This window comes from Anabrus simplex, chromosome 12 (genome assembly GCF_040414725.1).
Source record: "Anabrus simplex isolate iqAnaSimp1 chromosome 12, ASM4041472v1, whole genome shotgun sequence".
NCBI classification, from domain to species: domain Eukaryota; kingdom Metazoa; phylum Arthropoda; class Insecta; order Orthoptera; family Tettigoniidae; genus Anabrus; species Anabrus simplex.
Genome location: NC_090276.1, coordinates 6,569,255 through 6,588,490, shown reverse-complemented (window position 1 = coordinate 6,588,490; position 19,236 = coordinate 6,569,255). Strand labels below are relative to the sequence as shown.

General features: G+C 41.3%; 1 protein-coding gene across 1 annotated transcript in view; it reads right to left on the bottom strand.

Moving 5' to 3' along the window:
* The window catches only part of LOC136884227 (G1/S-specific cyclin-D2), an 87,385-nt gene that overhangs the window by 46,933 nt on the left and 21,216 nt on the right, over positions 1 to 19,236 (bottom strand). The window contains exon 2 of the mRNA XM_067156287.2: positions 17,637 to 17,852. Within this exon, the coding sequence (XP_067012388.1) occupies positions 17,637 to 17,852 (216 nt within the window). The remainder of the gene's footprint in view (positions 1 to 17,636; positions 17,853 to 19,236) is intronic.

Genomic DNA, 19,236 nt, shown 5'->3' with positions numbered 1-19,236 from the left:
GGCCAGGGGATCTCCGAAGAAAATTTAGAAGAGAAGAGGGAGTTCGCATAAAAATGAGCAAAGAGAGTGAGTACAGGAAACCATGCCCAATTGAATTAACATTCAGGCCCTCCTATATCAAACGTACTTAAACAAGAGTGGAGGATTAAAGAAGGCCATGACTAAAAAGAGTACTGATATTCAATGCTGTCGCTTCGCCAGTCTACTGCGTAACCCAACACAGCGGTTTATAAATATTAATTACGTCAGTGGTGACAAGCACGTAGCACGCTACGTCTGAACCTTCATCTTTACGGACACTTGGAGACCCAAGCAAACGCTATTTGTAACCGTGATTTGTTGCACGATGTTCGTGCCCACTACTAACCAAACAACATTAACAAACCAAGTTGTTTAACGTAAGGTAATCGGCCTGTAATAGCTGAATTCAGAGAGCGAACTAATTCAGTGCCGAATAGTAGTGTAAACTGGGAACTGTAATGGAGGGTGTGGAAAGGAACAAAATTAGGAACTGGCATTTTGAAGCTCTGCTGAGAATACGGAGAGATAAAGGGATGGTGTCCATGATGTTAAACTACGGAAAAGTACTGTCCCCCACAGTGTGATAGTGATTAGACATTGGGAAGGTCATGTCCTTTAAGGAAAGGAGATTATTTGAACCGTTATAATTTATAACAAGGTTAAGACCATCACGATCAACAAAATTTATGGGATTAGGTTTGTTTTGTTCTGCATGGGAGGTGTACTTACAACATAAAAATACTAGTAAGATATAACTTGAATCCATTCATACGGACTTCCAGAAAGTTCTCAGGAAAGTCTAAAACTACATTACTCAACTGGAATTTTGGAAAAACAATATTGTAGACACAATGAAAGTTTGACAGATATTAGGAGAAATCTGGAGCCAGAAACAAACGTAAAGGTGTCCTATAAACAGCTCCAGCCAATAAGTGGATTCGAGATAAAAGTGGAGAGACAATTAAGATGACAGCAAACTTATCAGCAGTACGTAGTGTGTACGCGGCAGGTCCTTGGGCAATAACCTCTGTCCGCATTGCGACAGAAAAGTTGAAACCCGTGCCCATGTCCTAGGGATCTGTCCACATGGTGAACTTCTACGGAATTCGATCAGTGGTAGCAAATGCTATACAAAAAATATAGACTACAGTTTATGGCATTTCCGAACCAAGCAAAGAAATGGGATGGACACATCTTATAAAAGATTGTTTAAAGACAAGGGAAATAAGAGATAAAATTTATGGATGAGGAAGTTAGGAGGAAAATTGAAAATTAAACTCAGTTGTATACCGTCGTAAAGTTATCTTAGAGGTGAAGCTTCCACGGTGTGCAGAATTTAGTTTATTTTAAATACAGAAGAACCTGATCTCCTCGGAACCCATACCTCCTAAATTGTATAGCCTCCCTAAAATCCATTTTAAAAAAAGGCATAGACCTACCTCTGCGACTTATCGTGAGCGCTATAGGATCTCCGACGCACGATATCGCCCGTTACCTAACCGAACTACTTCAGCCACATACAGGACACACTGAAACCTACGTAAAGGACTCCCCGACATTTTATTCAGCTCCTTAAGGACCAATCAATCGAAAGTATGGACTTATTAGTAAGTTTTGACGTCACGTCACTTTTGACCAAGGTGCAGCTAACGCAAGTATTTCCGCTATGAGACCAGAAACGTCCAGAAGACTTGTCAACACAAGCTAAAGAATGCCTTAACGCAACTTATTTCTACTTCAACGGGGAGTTCTACGAACAGACAGAAGGGGCCGCGATGGGGTCGCCGCTCTCTCCAATAATAGCCGTTGTAACGTTATTGAACAGAGAGTGTATTCACCCGGGAAGAATTGCTAAATTATTCAACATTATTAAGGAAATATTCAATGCCTCTTGACAGAGGTAAGAATGGATACATACTGGTTAGTGACAGAATTGTGCCTAAGGTAACTTAGACAATATAACTTTGAACTACTCAAAATGCATGTTTTGATAATATAATATGTCGGACATGGTGTGCAGGGACTGAGGATGACTACTCTGGTGACCCTCACTTTGAGAGGTCACGTTTCCAGAGTATCCGATGGACCTTTATAACATGTCCGAGAACTCTAGTGAGAATTTTTCTGAAGTTCCATTTATTAATAATATAATCTTTCTACTATTCATTTCAGGCCATTCTTTCTCTGTTCAATTCCTAAATCATTTAAGTGTTAAAATTTGTTTATCGTGTTTTGCGGACACTTCTTTGTGTTTTATCGTTATGCTATAGGATATCAACTTCTGTGTACTGCATGTATCAAAAATAAGAAAAGTTTACAATAACAATACTCTCTCCCGGATCTGTGGCTTCCGAGATTATAGGAGACGGGTATTATCTTATTGCCAAACTCACATCGTTAGGAATAACATACTTTGTAAAAACATGTCAACTCAACAAGCAGAGCCACACAATGGAGTCATAAAAGTTCTCAGATTTCACAACCCATTTTAAGGTACAGATAACTATCTGGCCCAAGATCTTAACATGGCATGGACAACCATGTTTTCCTCCAGATACTTTGGAAGCTTTCTCCATTCTTGCCTGATAGTATCAGTGTTCTATTTTGGAGGCTATAGATGTCCCTGAATTCGCTTTCCAGACTCAACTCGGAGTTAAACCAACAACCATGCCATCTTCTCCCGTGTGTTTCCTATTGCAGCAGAGTAAGAAGGGCGGGGAAATTGGCTTAATCAAAAATATAATATGCTAATATCGAGGCTGAGTGACTCAGACGATTACAACGCTAGCTTTTCGAGTTAGCGGGTTCAATCCTGGCTCAGTCCGGTGGTATTTGAATGTGCTCTAACACACCGACCTATAGTCGAAGGATTTGCCGGCACGCAAAAAACTAACTCATGCGGAACAATATTCTGATACCCGAGCGTTTTCGAAAACTGTTGAAAGCAGTTTTTTTTTTTATTTACATTTTGGCATTTGGTCCGTAAGACCATGCTGCCAGCTCTGTACAATTAGAAAACAGGAAAGTCAACAACAAGTCTTTACAACATGGGACCGTTCATGTCATTGTGACTAATTGGTGATGGAAAGCCACGGTACGGGAACTTTGGTTGGATGAGAACAGTTTAACTACAGAACAAACGTATCACAGTGTTAAATTGGCTTCACTTAAAAATTTGGCTATTGCTTGATATATACGGATGTCATAGCTGCTGAACAACGACGAAACGGAAGTGGGAAGTGGAACTTTCAGTTGTATAAGCGTTTGATATAAATTGGTCACTTGTGGTTTGTATCTAGTGCATCCTAAAATTGTATGGTTGAGGTCTGCTTCTTGAGTGGGGATTGAAAGCAGTTGGTGGACGTACAAATCATCATTCTTTGTTCGTGAAAGTCTACCAAGGACCACGTTATTTCAGCTGTCTTCTCTGGGCTTGGATCTTCGCCCAGTGCTCCTTCATTCGTTACCGGTGTTGTACTTTTCTTTCCTCCGTCCAAGTCTTTCCCGTCTCCGACTTCGGCCTGTCTTGAAAACCCTGGTGGTTTCTTAGTTTCCTCCTTAGTGGGTTGCGTTCTTGTATATCTTCATAAGTTACTCCCCCCCCCAATCTTCTGTACGTCCTTCACCACCTTATCTGGTTCGATAATCGTGTGGGTTTCATTCTTAGCAAGTGGCCATAAAATGTAATTCTTCTTCTCCGCATGGCATCAGAGATCTTCTGGACATGAGTGTTCAGCTCATGGTAATGCCGACGTCTATATTCATCTTTGTCTTTAATTGGGCCAAGAACATTTTCTTTAACATCTCTCTTTCTTCAATTTCCAATCTTTCTATAAGGCCTTTCTTGTTCACAGCAAACCATTCCCGTGCGTACAAAGCCTCTGGTCTTATGACAGTGCAATAATGTCTGAGTTATGCGTTCAACGATATGGACTATTTGTTGTAAACGTCTTTGGTCAGTTGATAAGCCATTTCCATTTTATTCATCAGCGACGCGAATGATTCTTTATTAGAAATGTTTGGTTCTATCCACTCGCGAAGATACTTAACTTATCTCTCAGTTTGATTGCCCCCTGGTTTACTTTTAGCTCTCTCGGTGTTGGCTTGAGGTTAGTTATGAACTGCGTTTTCTCCAAAGAGATCTGGAGGCCTGCTTTTTCCGCCTGTCTTGGTAGCCATGTCTAAATAATCAGAGAAAATTGTAATAAACTGCACGACTAACCATTATTATTAACAACATGCCAACACCGAGTTAGCTGCAAGTTTGCATTCGGAAGATGGTGCGTTGGAACCCAATCATCTGTAGCCCTGAAGATGGTTTTCCATGGTTTCTCATTTTCACACCAGGCAAATGTTGGGGCTGTATATAATTAAGGCCACGGTTTCTTCCTCTCCATCTCTAGTCATTCCCTTCCTTACCCTATCATAGCAGAGAAACAAGTATATCGACCTTGTTCTTTAGTCGACCAATCTCTTCTGAGAGGTTAAAAACAATCTCGATGATACAGATCTTCACGAAGCGCACCGAATAAAATAAAAATGAGGTGGAATGATGCAGGGAAGAAGCTCCGGGTCATAATTATGATCCAGCGGTTAAGGAACCACGAGATGTTTACTCGCCTATTGTTTAAACAAATGCCGTCTCTAAAGGAACATGAAGTCATAAACCATGTCGGTACACTCCACAAGACGGAGGATAAGAAATAAACAAGGAGGCAGGGGTTAGCCGCATCTCACCATGCATGAGAACATGAAAGAATGAACTCTCTCCCACCCAGTCTGTTAGATGAGAACGAACAGAAAATAATCTGTACTGAAGTATTCTCAAGTACAGGACATGGAAATGTTATTACGGGAGAATGTAGGCCAGCATTATTCTTTACGGTTTCGCATTTTGTGGATGATTTTGTTCAGAGGACTTTAATTTTCCAAACTTCGCTGATTGTTCAGTCGTGTCATAAGTGAAAAGTACTTCTGGATCACAACAAAACACCAGCCATTTCATGATAACGCATCACTGATTCAACGGAAAAATCGATCATAAGACCTTGAATTACCATGTACTGTATGATATTTGAATTTTTATTGATTATTAGCTTAAATTCCCATTAAAATACCTAAATATTTGCACCACCTATGTGACTCTGTCTTGTTTCCATTTTATCTTTAATTTTGGCCACTATATTGTATCACACAGACGAGCTGCTCGACTAAGTGGTATGTTCCGAGCTGTCAGTGGAGAGATGGGGTGGATCAGTAGACGAATAAGTTTGAGCGGTGTCTTTAAGAGTAGGAAAGATCACAAAATGAAGATAAATTTGGAATTCAAGAGGACAAATTGGGTCAAATATTCGTTTATAGGAAGGGTAGTTAGGGATTGGAGTAACTTACCAACAGAGATGTCCAATAAATTTCCAATTTCTTTCTGCCATCATTTAAGAAAAGGCTAGGAAAACAACACACAGATAGGGGAATCTGCCACCTGGGCGACTGCCCTAAATGCAGATCAGTAGTGACTGATATAATGAAGACCTGCCAGCAATAGGGATGTAACCCACAAAACAGTAATTTTTCAGGAGGGAAGAAAATTATTTTTGGGGTTTATTTCATGGCATACACTACTTGAACCAATTGCGTATGCAAGCGTACTGATGAGTTGATCTATAAAACAATATATACAACAATGTATGATTTGGAAGTGATACAGTGGAAAATAATCTACAAGTATGTCTTACATTTGTATATAACAGAAGAGAAATCCTGTAGACAGTATAGATGTTATTTCGTCTGTGTCCTTTATTTACATGATCTATTACACTGTGTGAAGAATCAGACACTATACAAGTGTAATTAAACCAGAGGTAATCCACGAACCTACTACACTGGCGTAGCAGGGGGAGAGGTGATACTCCCACGTGGCGGATGGGGGGGTGGTCCTAACCGGCTGACTTCAGCGAAATAAAATAGCTCTCGCGGACCAAACACAAGGGATCGAATTAGAAGCATGAGATTACTTGTAATTAGTACCATTGCACAGGGAACACCATAGGACGCTTTTACTTGCGTGTAGTACCACTATATTAGGTACACAATAGGTTTGTGATTAGTAGCGACAGTGTGTGCTTCCGGCTGGGTTTTACAGTACCTATGATTAGTACCACTATATGAGCGACACCATTGGCCTACCTTGCTCACGATTAGTACCCACTATATGAGGAACATCACGGGATAATACGAATCCCTGTGGTTAGTACACTTAAGTGAGGAACACCATAGGTTTGCGTTTCCTGTAAATGGAGCCGCAATGTGAGAAACACCATAGGTCTGTGTTACATGTGGCATTTACATTACCTGTGAATAGTACCATAGCGTGTGGAATACCGCGAGTCTACGCTACTTGCAACATGACAAATACCATGGTTCTACTTTCCTAGTGATAAGTACCATGACGAGGGGCCAGTGACCTGGATTTTAAACCCGTTTAGACTACAAGCATCATCGATTCAGTATTGTGCTTTAGAAGCAGCCCCTTGGTCAGTAATACTATTGTCTAACGCTAGTTTCTGGGAATGCAAGGCATTGCGGGTCGGATGCACTAATTGTTCTAAATTCATATCCATCATTCATTCTTCGTCCTCACGTTTTGAATTCTGGTCAGTAGAGGATTTTGGACTTTTAAACTGTCAATATATTTCGTACATTAGGGGCCGATATTCTAGATGTTAGGCCCCGTTAAACAACAAGCATCATCATCATCATCAAACCGAGGTATTATATGGATCAGAATATTTAACATTAAACAAGAGAGGAAGCGGAAAAGAAGGAAAAGAATATACTTAGAAAAACTTCCGGATCCCGATAGAAAAAAAGATATTTGGATGAAAAGAAAAAACGAAGACCTCTACCGCAATATAGAGAACATTACAGATACAATTAAAAGATGAAGACTACAATTTTATGGTCGCTTTCATAGAATGAACGACGACGAGGACAGGCTAAGAGGATTTTTGATTACATCTCCAAATTAAAAGACACTACCAGTTGGCTGGAAGAGATACGATGAGATCTACATAAAGACTGGAGAACGCAGGTGACATCTTAAATAACACGGTGGCCTTCCGGCGACAGATCACTTCTGCGGAATTTTCGGTTTTGCAAATTCGACGTCAACAGGGGCAGGCGATCAGCGGACGACGTGTGAAGTAGTTCTGGGAAGAAAAGAAAAATACTGTACCATAGTCTGTCTATAATTGGCCAAATTCTTTAATAAATAATAATAATAATAATAATAATAATAATAATAATAATAATAATAATAATAATAAAGTTAGTATTATATATATGACATTCAGAATGTCTTCACTTTCTCACAATTCGTGAGCCTTACCATTCCTTTGTGGATACTCATTTAATCGGAACTCTTTATCTCGTAGGTGGAGTCATAGAGGATGCATTGTCTGTACCACCTGCATGTCCTAACAGGCTACTCAGAGGGGAACGAAAGAATATGTAGTCACTCTCTCGTCCTTTAAGCCCCAAAACATCCATGATACTACGCTTTTTCCGTGTAGTGGAGAAAATGTGTCTGTGTTTTTCAGAATCTCCGCCCTGCCCCCTAATCCCTATCCCCCTTTCCACTCTTAAGTTTAACAATTCATGGAGGATTTTTGTTTGGAGGGGTTTGGCGTGACAAACTTCACCGAGTGTCCCAAATGTTTGTTTTATTGCCTTAAAATTTATGGAGAATTCTGTTCAGAGGCCTTTGATTTTCTAAAACTCCACTGACTGACCGGCACTGTGGCGCTGAGTCCTCCATGAAACTTATCCAAAACAAATCAAAGCAATGTCTTTAAATTCTCATTAATTTCCTTATGGAGACAATCCAAATAATCATTACTATGTTTGAAGTTTTCGATAAACTCGACCAATTGTATTATTATTATTAGTAGTAGTATTATTAATTCGTTATGCCCAACGAAGCAGCGCGTGTGAACTTATTTAACACAACATTTCTTCTTGTCTTCCCAAAATCTCTTCATCCTTTCGCTGTGCTTCTTTTTGCGTTCCTCCGTCCATCCTGTAGCTTGTCTTTTAGGTTGATCAGCAAATTTGTGTTTGTTTATAAGATTTCTGAACTTTTTTCTGTCTTGCATGATTTCTTCATTTATACCAATTTCTTTAAAATCGTTGTTGTGATTTTTTAGAGATACTGAGAGATTCAGTATTTTATTTGTTGGCCTATTGTTATCCATCCCGATCAGGTGACTATAGAATTGTAATCTTTTTTGAATGGTGTCTGTGATTTTTTTCTGTTATTTGATAGATTCCCTGTGATTTCCTTTTCATCCAAATGCCATTTTCGCATTTAGGTCCTGGAATTTTCCTGAGAATGTTCCTATCATGTTTTTCGATCTGCCACCAATTATCAGAGTTTTCCATGCATAAAGGGCTTCTGGTTTGACAACTATGTTGTAGTGTCGTAATTTTGCGTTCTGGGATAGATTTTTATTGTATCTATTATTATTATTATTATTATTATTATTATTATTATTATATCTAGCATTTTTTTCCGAGCTTCCGTGGCTCAAGCAGCAGCGCGCCGGCTTTTCACCGCTGGGTTCCATGGTTCAAATTCCGGTCACTGTATGTGAGACTTATGTTTGACAAAGCGGAGGCGGGACAGGTTTTTCACTGCGTACTCCGGTTTTCCCTTTCATCCTTCATTCCAGCAACACTATCCAATATCATTTCATCCCTGCCGCTAGATGTGGGCTTCATTCGTTCCATTTGGATCCGATCGAATAAATGGGAACAGGCTGTGGATTTTCATTAATTACTAGTATTTTTCCAATTTCTTGGAGTCGGCACTTCATGTTTAAAGACCGTTTGCCTTTCCTGACGCCAATCGTAAATGGTTTCTATGACGGTAGACAAACACAAAATTTCATCACCGAGCTCGATAGCTGCAGTCGCTTAAGTGCGGCCAGTATCCAGTAATCGGGAGATAGTGGGTTCGAGCCCCACTGTCGGCAGCCCTGAAGATGGTTTTTCGTGGTTTCCCATTTTCACACCAGGCAAATGTCGGGGCTGTACCTTAATTAAGGCCACGGCCGCTTCCTTCCACTTCCTAGGCCTTTCCTATCCCAACGTCGCCATAAGACCTATCTGTGTCCGTGCGACGTAAAGCAAATAGCAAAAAAAGAAACATTCATTCCCCGAGAATCGAATCTAGGGCTTTCTAACGCTGACCATTCAGCCGGACTCGTCAGTGAGTGAAAAAACTGAATAAAGAATGGAAAAGGATGTTGAACACCTTTACTGCTGTAGCACACGTTCCGACAGATGCTCCGTGATGAGCGGTAGAGCATGCAGTAACAGTGCGTGGGAGACAGAAGAAATAGCTACAAGTGACCTGATGGAACGTAGCGCGTATGCGGCGGTGCTTGGACGGCGCCACTTCCATTGAGTAATATCCGCCCCCGTCATTCACAGCACATTATGAACTGTTGAAGCAAGAATGGGCTGCCGAGAGGAATGAATCACATTTTGCAGGCAGAATGGAGAATGAGACTTCGCTCAACAGTGTGGGATCTTACTACAATCTGTAATATTGTTATCCCCGTGTGTTCTTGTCTACGAAAATTGGCAAAGGAACCTGTTTTCATTGAAGAACTACGAGTAACATTGTCCGCCATCAACCAAAGCGGAACAGACACGTTTAGACATCGGGAGGGAGAAGAGAAATCAAATATGGTCAGATTTTTACATCACTGATGCCATGGTGGATAGCAAAAGAATTAAGACACTTAGTTCATGAGATTGGCTATTCATGGCTTTCACCATAAAACGTATAGGAACGCAAAACATGACCCGAATGAAAGTTACGTGTGCAAAGTGAGTGGAAAACAGTGCGGCAGATACAACCTTATCGAATGCACGAAAAAACTAAAACCCTAAAGGATTACAGCAAAGAATAAACAATCATTGCTTGTTGTAATTACTAATCTCTTTGCACAGTTGTGCGCTGTATCTTATAACAATTATCTTTAGGTGACCCTCAGTCCGCCACTCTTCACGAACTCTCAAATGACTAGCGGGCCGGCGACCACCGGGCCCCTATCTGGGTCTGCTATTGCTTCCACTTACTTGTGCCAGGTTCCTCACTTCTCCGTTGCCATCCAGCTGCCAGTCTTTGCTCTCTTTTAATTGTGTATGTTCGAATAACGCATTTAATAACTTAGTTGGTGTTCAATGATGAACGCAGCATTTTAGTAATGTATGTTGGGTATTCAGCCCGAAGGTTGGTTGGATCCTCAACAGGTTCACCATTAGCTGTCATAGATGGCCTAGGTGACACTGAAGAGGCGTACTAGGGAAATGAGGAGTGAGGTAGTTTTCCGTTGCTTTCCTCACTGAGCCAGAAGTTGCTATTGCACAAAATACGGTCTTATTTCGTCCAATTCTTCCTCTACTGCTTATTAAAGAGAGACGAAAACATTCACGCTGGAACTTTTGAAAATCGCACTATAAAGACGTATTATATAAATTGCATCATTCAAGACATATCCCTCTGTTCAAGAATACGGTTATAGTAACGCGTATATCAAAATAAAGGGAGAAATATATAACATTAAATTGAGATAGAGAGAGAGAGAGAGAGAGAGAGAGTGTGTGTGTGTGTGTGTGTTTTTCTTAATTCCTCAATGAGCTTGAAAACCGACTTAATTATGAATATCTTTAGTGATCATTTATTTGGGTAAGGGAGCCTCCATTACTGTTACAATGAGGTTAGTTTGCTGATGCGTGCGCGTAGAGGCGCGCGGCTGTGAGCTTGCATCCGGGAGATAGTAGGTTCGAATCCCACTATCGGCAGCCCTGGAAATGGTTTTCCGTGGTTTCCCATTTTCACACCAGGCAAATGCTGGGGCTGTACCTTAATTAAGGCCACGGCCGCTTCCTTCCAACTCCTAGGCCTTTCCTATCCCATCGTCGCCATAAGACCTATCTGTGTCGGTGCGACGTAAAGCCCCTAGCAAAAAAAAAAAAAAGTTTGCTGATGGTTATGTCTGGTGATTTCGATATGAAACTAGTCAAGTTGGCAGCAGTGATGAGCCATTAAAAAAAGAGAGAACAGGGCGGCGATATTTGCTTTTTAGTGTAGAGCCTTAAGTGAAGTTTACTACAGAGAAGGTAGAGAATCATCCTCTCTCTAATATGTTACCTCCCTTTCTTCTTCAACCCAAGAATCTCTTTCATTTTATATCAACTGCTGGAATGCATAGCAAGCAAATCCGACCAAGTAAGGCACCAGCCAGACTTGTTATGGTGCTGTGTGTGTATACAGAGGGCAATTACACGAACGGTCTGGCGGCGTTTATGAGCACAGTTATAGTAGCATAGACCACGCTCTAGTTGAAGGCACCAATGAGCGCTCACCAGCTCGACAATGTTATGGTTTTTAATGGGCGATAGCACATTCCTACCTGCCTGGTCACTCTGAACTCTTTAATGTGGTCAAACGATGGGTGGAATGTACGTACAACAACACAGTACATGTCTGCTTCCATAAACACTCCCGAACTTTGGAATCATTAAAGAGGATGACGTCATTTCCTGTCTCGAGGAGAATTTCTTAATGAAGTAGAGTGATGGCGCCACATCAACCAGAAGACATGCGGACTGTCAAACAGCACGATGCTACGACAAATTTGTTCCAAGTTAAATCAGTCCTGATCTTAATTCTTTTTGTCCCGCTGTGTAGGGATAGCGTGCCTGTGTCTTACCCTGACGCCCCGGATTCGATTCCCGGTCAGGTGAGGGATATTTTACCTGGACCTGAGGCGAGGTTCGAGGTCCACTCAGCCTATGTGATTACAGCTGAGGAACTGTCTAACGGTGAGACAACGGTCTCAGTGTAGAAGCCAAGAATAACCACGACCGAGGGAAGATTGCCGTGCGGTTACGGTCGCGCAGCTGTGAGCTTGCATTCGGGAGATAAGAGGGTTCGAACCCCGCTGTCGGCAGCGCTGAGGTTTTCTGTGGTTTCCTATGTTCAAATGCCGGGTATGTACCGTAATAAGACCACGGCCGCTTCCTTCCCAGTCCTAGCCTTTTACTCTCCCATCGTCGCCGTAAGACCTATCTGTGTCGGTGCGACGTGAAGGAAATAATAATAATAATAATAATAATAATAATAATAATAATAATAATAATGACCGAAAAGTACGGAAATTAAGATCTAATGATGAAATATACAGGAACATAGAAAACATAACAGAAACCGTTAGAAAAAGGAGATTGCAATTTTTTGGACATATTTACAGAATGGATGATTCCAGATTAACAAATAGGATTTTCAAGTACCTTTGGCACAAAAAGGCAACAACTAGCTGGGTTCAAGAAGTAAAGAAAGATTTAGAAAGAAATCATATAACAGAAGAAGAAACTATGGACAGAGAGATTTTTAGAAAGAGGGTAGTAAGTACGGAAGGATTCCAAGGAAGATTGAACAAGAAACCTGGTGCGAAGTGGTCCGAGGACAGGAAGAAACAGCATAGTGAAAGGGTGAAAGAATATTGGAAGCAACGGAAGAGAAAACAACAAAGTATGAAGAACTGAATTGAAATTGGTACGTGGTCCTTAGCAGGCCTCATCAGAAAGAAGAACGACAGAGAGGATTTGCCGCGCCATCGGGCTGAACAGTGGCCGCTTGGTAGGCCATGGCCCCTCAGGGCTGTTGCGCCATGATCTTTTTCGAATGAGGGATTATACGGTAAATCGGAGACGTTCTGAGCTGAAGTCTGCGGGTTCAATCCCGGCTTAGTGCGAAGGTGCTCGAATGTGCCAGGCTCGCGTCGGTAGATTTACCGGAATTTTATCCAAATAACAATATGCGTAAGTTTGTATTCTTAAACTGAAAATAAGAGACGAAGTGTACGGTTTCTTGGCTGAATGGTCAGCGTAGACGTTTCCGGGTTCGATTCCCGGCCGAGTCGGGGATTTTAACTGCATCTGGTTAATCCCTCCGAGACGAGGGCTAGTTTTTTTTGTGTTTATCCCCAACACACACCACTTCAAATCCACGCGGCATACCGCACTATGAACTACCACCTAAACATGGGGTTGTCGTCAGGAAGGACATCCGGCCGCAAGACATGGGTAAGTACATATGTGAAAGAGAGTTTGCGCCCGCGACCGCACCTCAGTCATTTACGACACCTTCTTCTTGGTGCTGTTCTCTTCATTAATTCATGACACTTCCACATCTCAAATGGCAGAACTATTCGCTCGTCGGAAGGGCTGAGGAGGAAAAAAAAAAGAATAAAAAACCCGCCCCAACATTAAGCACTGCTTTGCAAAAGTTGATAAAAAGAGTTTGTTTCTGTATCACACAGTGGAGTAGCATGTTGCGGTCTACACTTATCAGAGGCAGACCAGCTCGTTAATGAATGAAGTGAGGAGAGGAGAGCTCTCCGTTCGCTTCCTGTGATAGCAGCTCGCACCGGACACAGCCTGTGCTGGCACTCTTTCATTCAGTAGGTGACAACCAATCAGTCAGCCTAAATAAGGAGCCATCTTTATATTTTATTTTCAAATGTGGAACAGAAAAATGTACGTGTGACGTGCTCAAAATTCTGTTCCCCCTTCCCCCCCCCCCCCACACACACAGGGATTCTTTTCCGGGATAATAAAACTACCGACTAATGCTCTTGAGCCATTCGAGAGGGATTTCGGACTTGCACATCCAATGCAGTCGTAACTCTCCAAAAGTGAAAAGGAAAATGGAGGAATGCTTCCCGCGCGCAGTTGACCTGGTGTCGTCGCGTTTCGTTCGAGACCTACTATCCTGATAGTGTGTAATGAAACTTTAACAACATCTATTGCTCATTGCTTAGATTTGCAGTGCGATAAAGTCCATTGTTAGCGCCAACCAGGCCTGCGTGCCCTCTTTAATTGGCACTTCTTCCTTGGCTCAAGCGGCAGCGCGCCGGCTTCTCACACTGGCTTCCGTGCTTCAAATCCCGGTCATTCCACATGAGATTTGTGCTGGACAGGTTTTTCTCTGGGTACTCCAATTTTCCCTGTCACCCTACATTCCAGCAACACTCTGCATTTCACTTCATATGTCAAGTCATTAATCATTGCTCAAGAGGAGTGCGACAGCCTATCCTCACCGCTAGATGGGGGCTTCAGACATTACATTCCTGACCCTGTCGAATGAATGGTAACAGGCTGCGGATTTTTTTTTTTTTTTAATGTAGCCTCGTACTCGCCATACACAACAGGGTGTCAAATGTCCTGCAGACGCCATGGGCCCGCACGGATAATCCATACTTTTTATAAAATATTTAAAATGCTTACATGCGCCATTGAAGCAACGCATTCGGCTTTAAAATGTTTGTGTATATTAGAAATGTTAAATAAGTATCTTATCTAAGTTATTCTTGATGGAATTCAACTTCGGAAAACTGGTTTAGACAAAGTAATTTGATTTGTGCTAATGTACACCGTTTCTATTCCTTTAAATGTGTTTTAAAAAGGAGAAAAAGTAGAGGTTTTTGTGCAAATGCAGCGTAGGTTTTCGATGAAAAATGTTTTAGTTAGAATTCTAACAAAGTTTAGATCCTCGCGTTACTAGAGAAACACATGAATATTTCTTCAGTAGGTACATACATAAAGGTTTGTATAGGCCCCATTTGGCATTGCTAAATTAGATGTAACTGTCAAATATAACAAATTATTCTTAAAATATTTAGAGCAGTGTCAATCTACTATATTGAACCTACAAAGAAAAATACTGCAACATTTGGAACTGATGGTTGGTCTCCTTGCAAGCTCTTTTGACCTGCGACATCAGGAACACATGCGTTCTTCTTTAATCAATTCACTGTTGTTGGTTATAAGTTTTCCACCACGTAGTCGTGCAGAGGCGCAACTCAATACCACACAACTCCGCCAGACTTATTCTGCTGTTTCTCTGTGTACCGGTTACATATCAAACTCGGTTGGCCTCTTTTGCTTGTTGCATACTGTCTTACGAATACAGTAGAACCTCCATTATCCGAAATTCCGTTTAGCCGAAACCACACGGGGAAAAAATGATTAAATAACAAAAAAATTAAAGAAGCACCTTCACACACAAAAAAATAGTAGGACCCAACGTATATTTACAGTGTGAGCACTGTTGAACATTTTATTTTGTAAATAGGCTACAGTTGAGAAGTTCAGGCTTCCAGTACCTATTAAAATACTTCATCAACAATATGTCTTCCATTTACTTTCATCTAAACCATCAAAAAAACTATTCTTAACGTCTAAAAATAACATTCGATTATTATCCAAAAAACCCTTTCCCTGCTTTGTTTCCATTAACAGAGGTTTTAGTGAAGATGTGTTCTTGAAAAAACTGCACAATTTAAATATACGTATGTAGAAGTGTAGATCGTACCAAGACAGACACTGCATCTCCAGCCATATGCTAAATAAATAAATCCCTCAGAGTGGAAGTACATACAACCTTTTGGTCAAGGTGTAACGCATCATGAGGTTCGGAAGAAACGCAACATTAGGCCTATTTAGTAATCCGTAAAACCGTTGCGGACGAACTGTGCAGCATTTTTCTACGAATTTCCCTTTCGGACGAACTGCAATTTGAACGAAACACTATGTAACGCTGAAATACATCCAAAAATTGACCGCCGCGCGCAGTCGGGCGCTTTTAAACGGGTAACAATTTATCCTCCGGCTAGTGATTCACGATGCGATCACGTGCAATCGAGAAAATGTCTGTTCCTAGTAGTGAAGAAGATGAGGAAGGAACAACATAATTCTGAACTATCACTACTATAACCACTAAAGAGCGTGATGTAAGTGGTGATTCTGGATCCGTCTGTACATCGAAAGAAACAACTGTAGATTATTCGTCGCTGCAAAAGAGGCAGCCTACAAGAAATGGAATCCGAATATCGTGCATTCTACAGAATGAGGACGGAAGAGTACTTAGAACTAACGCGGATAATTACTCCTTTCTTAGAATACATTACAGGGACGTGAAGGAATGTGTGAAACCTGAAGGGTATTGATAATAATATCATCTAAAGACAAGTTATGGTAGGACTGAAAGAGCCGAGAGTTTCAGATACCTTGGTGAGATAGTCCAAATTAAAACATGTGAAAGAGAAGCCAACAACAGCAGGAGAGAAAATATGGTCTCTGCTTTTTGTAGAATTCACAACCTTTAATGACTTTGCTGGCGAGATGTAGTGTTTACAGTGCAATATGTCTTCTGGTATGGGCTAGAATAAATTCGTTACATTCATTGATCTGATCCTTGGCTCTGACAATATGAAAGTGACTGAGGTATGAGGAATGCTAGTATTGTAATACCATTCCTTGCAGACTGATATGTAATAGCAACTTCTGGCTCGGTGAGGAAAGCAATGGGAAACCTCACTCCTCATTTCCCTAGTACGCTTCTTCAGTGACGCCTAGGTTATTTATGACAGCTGTTGGCGGAGCTGTGGAGGATCAAACCAGCCTTTGGGCTGAATACCCAACATACATGCATAAGAGGAAAGCAAGCTCATTACAGGCGCACATGAGACACTGCAACGCTGTGATTAAGACGGAATATCTCCAGTGAGTGCCTCCGAATGACTGCGAAGGCTGGTTCAAGAGATGCTGAGAAAGTTGAAAGAAAGATTCTTCGCCGCAAGACATGGGTTCAAAAATTGTAAATGGACAATATAGGGTAAGGGGACATGAAGAACTATATTGGGAAAATGAACAACTGATTGAGTCTGTTAGGAAAAGAAGACTGAAATGACAATGGACACCTCTTCAGATCAGAATGGATGGAAAGCGTTTGACAAGACAAATCTTTCAGATACTTGATAGTAGACCTGGAGTTTCTGACAAGTGATTTCAGGAGGTGAGGAAGGACTTCAACAAGGCTGGACTAAGGCGAGAAGACATCTCAAATTGAGCACAGTACCGGTTACAGATTAACAACTTGAAGGGCTTCCATGAAGAACAAAAGCAGAACAGTGGTTGGACGATGGAAAGATGGCAGGCTGCCAAGGAAAGATGGCAGCGATTCTGGGCTTTTAAAAAAACGCCAACTTCGAAAATGTGTAACAGTTATTTAACGTGGTTTGTATTGGCCCTAAACGGATAATAATAATAATAATAATAATAATAATAATAATAATAATAATAATGTCGTATTGCCTCAGTTATCCTATGCAAGTGTATTACTAATTTGGTGCTATCTAGACTGCCTGCCACATTGCGGAGAAACTAATCTCAGTTGGGCAATCTGGAGCTGATCAATTTTGTCTGCTAAAGACGAAACATGTACGTACGACATGGACTTCTTTTCAGAGACTGGAATAGCGAGCATGCTGGGTCGCGGATACTCCAGCTCCAGTAGCTCCGTATGAGTGGTGCCATTGAAATACAGTCTTCTGATACCCAGGCTACTACATATTCTTTTGATTAGCTCCGTGTGAACGGGGCCTCCAGGCTCGCTACTCTCCTCTGTTGAGCGCTTTTGCGAGTTCATGCGGGTAGCCACCCAGCACCCATGCAGACGAAGATGTTAAGTTGTTACTCACCCAGAGGTCGTCCAGCGTGATACTGTTGTCGGTGTAGTAGACTAGGATGGCCGCGGACAATGCACGGGGCTCTCTGAACTTGGAGGCGAGCAGTAAACACGCAGTGCCCAGCAGTTGGAGCTGGAACTTCCTGATAGAACACACACTCAGGAACCTATCCACGTAGTTCATGGCGAGAGGAAACACTTCTTCCTGACACTGCTGCTCCACGCACACCTGCAAGACACAACAGAACATGGGCACAATTAGAAAACACCCTCACACAACACTTTACTTAACCCTAGAACTGCGGACCGTCTTTCTGGAAGACGGTGCACTGCTTCGTCAAGTGCGATCGTCTTTCTGACAGACGGTGTCTTTCTTCTGCCACAGATTTATTACTGGACGCCAGATGGCACTAATGTAGATACCATTTAAATACTGATACTTTTATCTTAACTTTTGAAAGTCTTTGAAAAACAAGCAACAGTATGAAGAAGTTTATTTAGTTGTAGAAGTGAAAGTATTTTCTTATGTTCTTAGAATCAAGATGGCAGCCCTCTTTAGGCTTGGTTTCTCAGAACTGACGCATGCGAGGTGCGAGGTGCGAGGCCGACGTAGCGACCTTTCATCCCAATGACGCTGCGAGGCTCGTGGTTTCCCAGGCTGCGAAGCGGATCAGTTGCCGAGCACATGTCTCGCAGCCTGTGCGCTACTGTTGGAAGAGGAAGCGGATTATGTGTCAGTACTGGAGGGTTTTCTTCACCCCTATAGCAGTATCAATGGAAACTGTTGATGATCTTGTGATGTCAGCCTGTATCGTCCACAACCTTCTCCGGAATGAGCGAATTCCTTGCCCAAATTAACACTTTATTGGCTATTTGGAATTAACAGAAGAAAACATGATTCCTCTGGCAGCTGACAACGGAGGTAATTCTATACATGATGCTTTCATGATAAGAGACAGCTTCAAGAAATATTTTTGTAGCAGGGAGAGAGAATCGGTATGACAAAGAGAATATGCTAACAGGGTGGAGTGAAAGTTTTTTTCTAACGGACAAACATGTATTTGTTTACCTATAGTTTACTTTTTCTGTGACCCAAGTAGCATAATAACGGAATGAACATCGTTATTAAAATAAAACACGTGATTTTATTAAATGAACAATACTGAACTCAAATTTTGTAAAATTATATATATTGGCATATTTGATATTAAAGTAATGGATTTATTGGTTGATATATTTCTAAATCTGTTAATTATTTAATCCTTTGAAACTGAACTCATATTTGTTATAAGTAACATCAATAATAATAATAATAATAATAATAATAATAATAATAGACGACACCCTACCACCGATCCACAGAGGCAGCTACCACACCAATGAAAAAAAAAAAAAGAATCCCAAGAACGGGGTTCCAAATGACAGTAAATTAACATTAATCATCTGGTACCTCCGTTTTTGGAGTTTCTATTTTTACGAACTCTTTCCTTCTCAAGACCATCGTATAATACATAAAACTAGCAACATTTATTAGCTGTTCTACCCAACTTCAGTGATATCATTTTCCATGAGTTGTCTTTCACAACGTTGTTTTTGTAGCTCTTGTGTTGTGA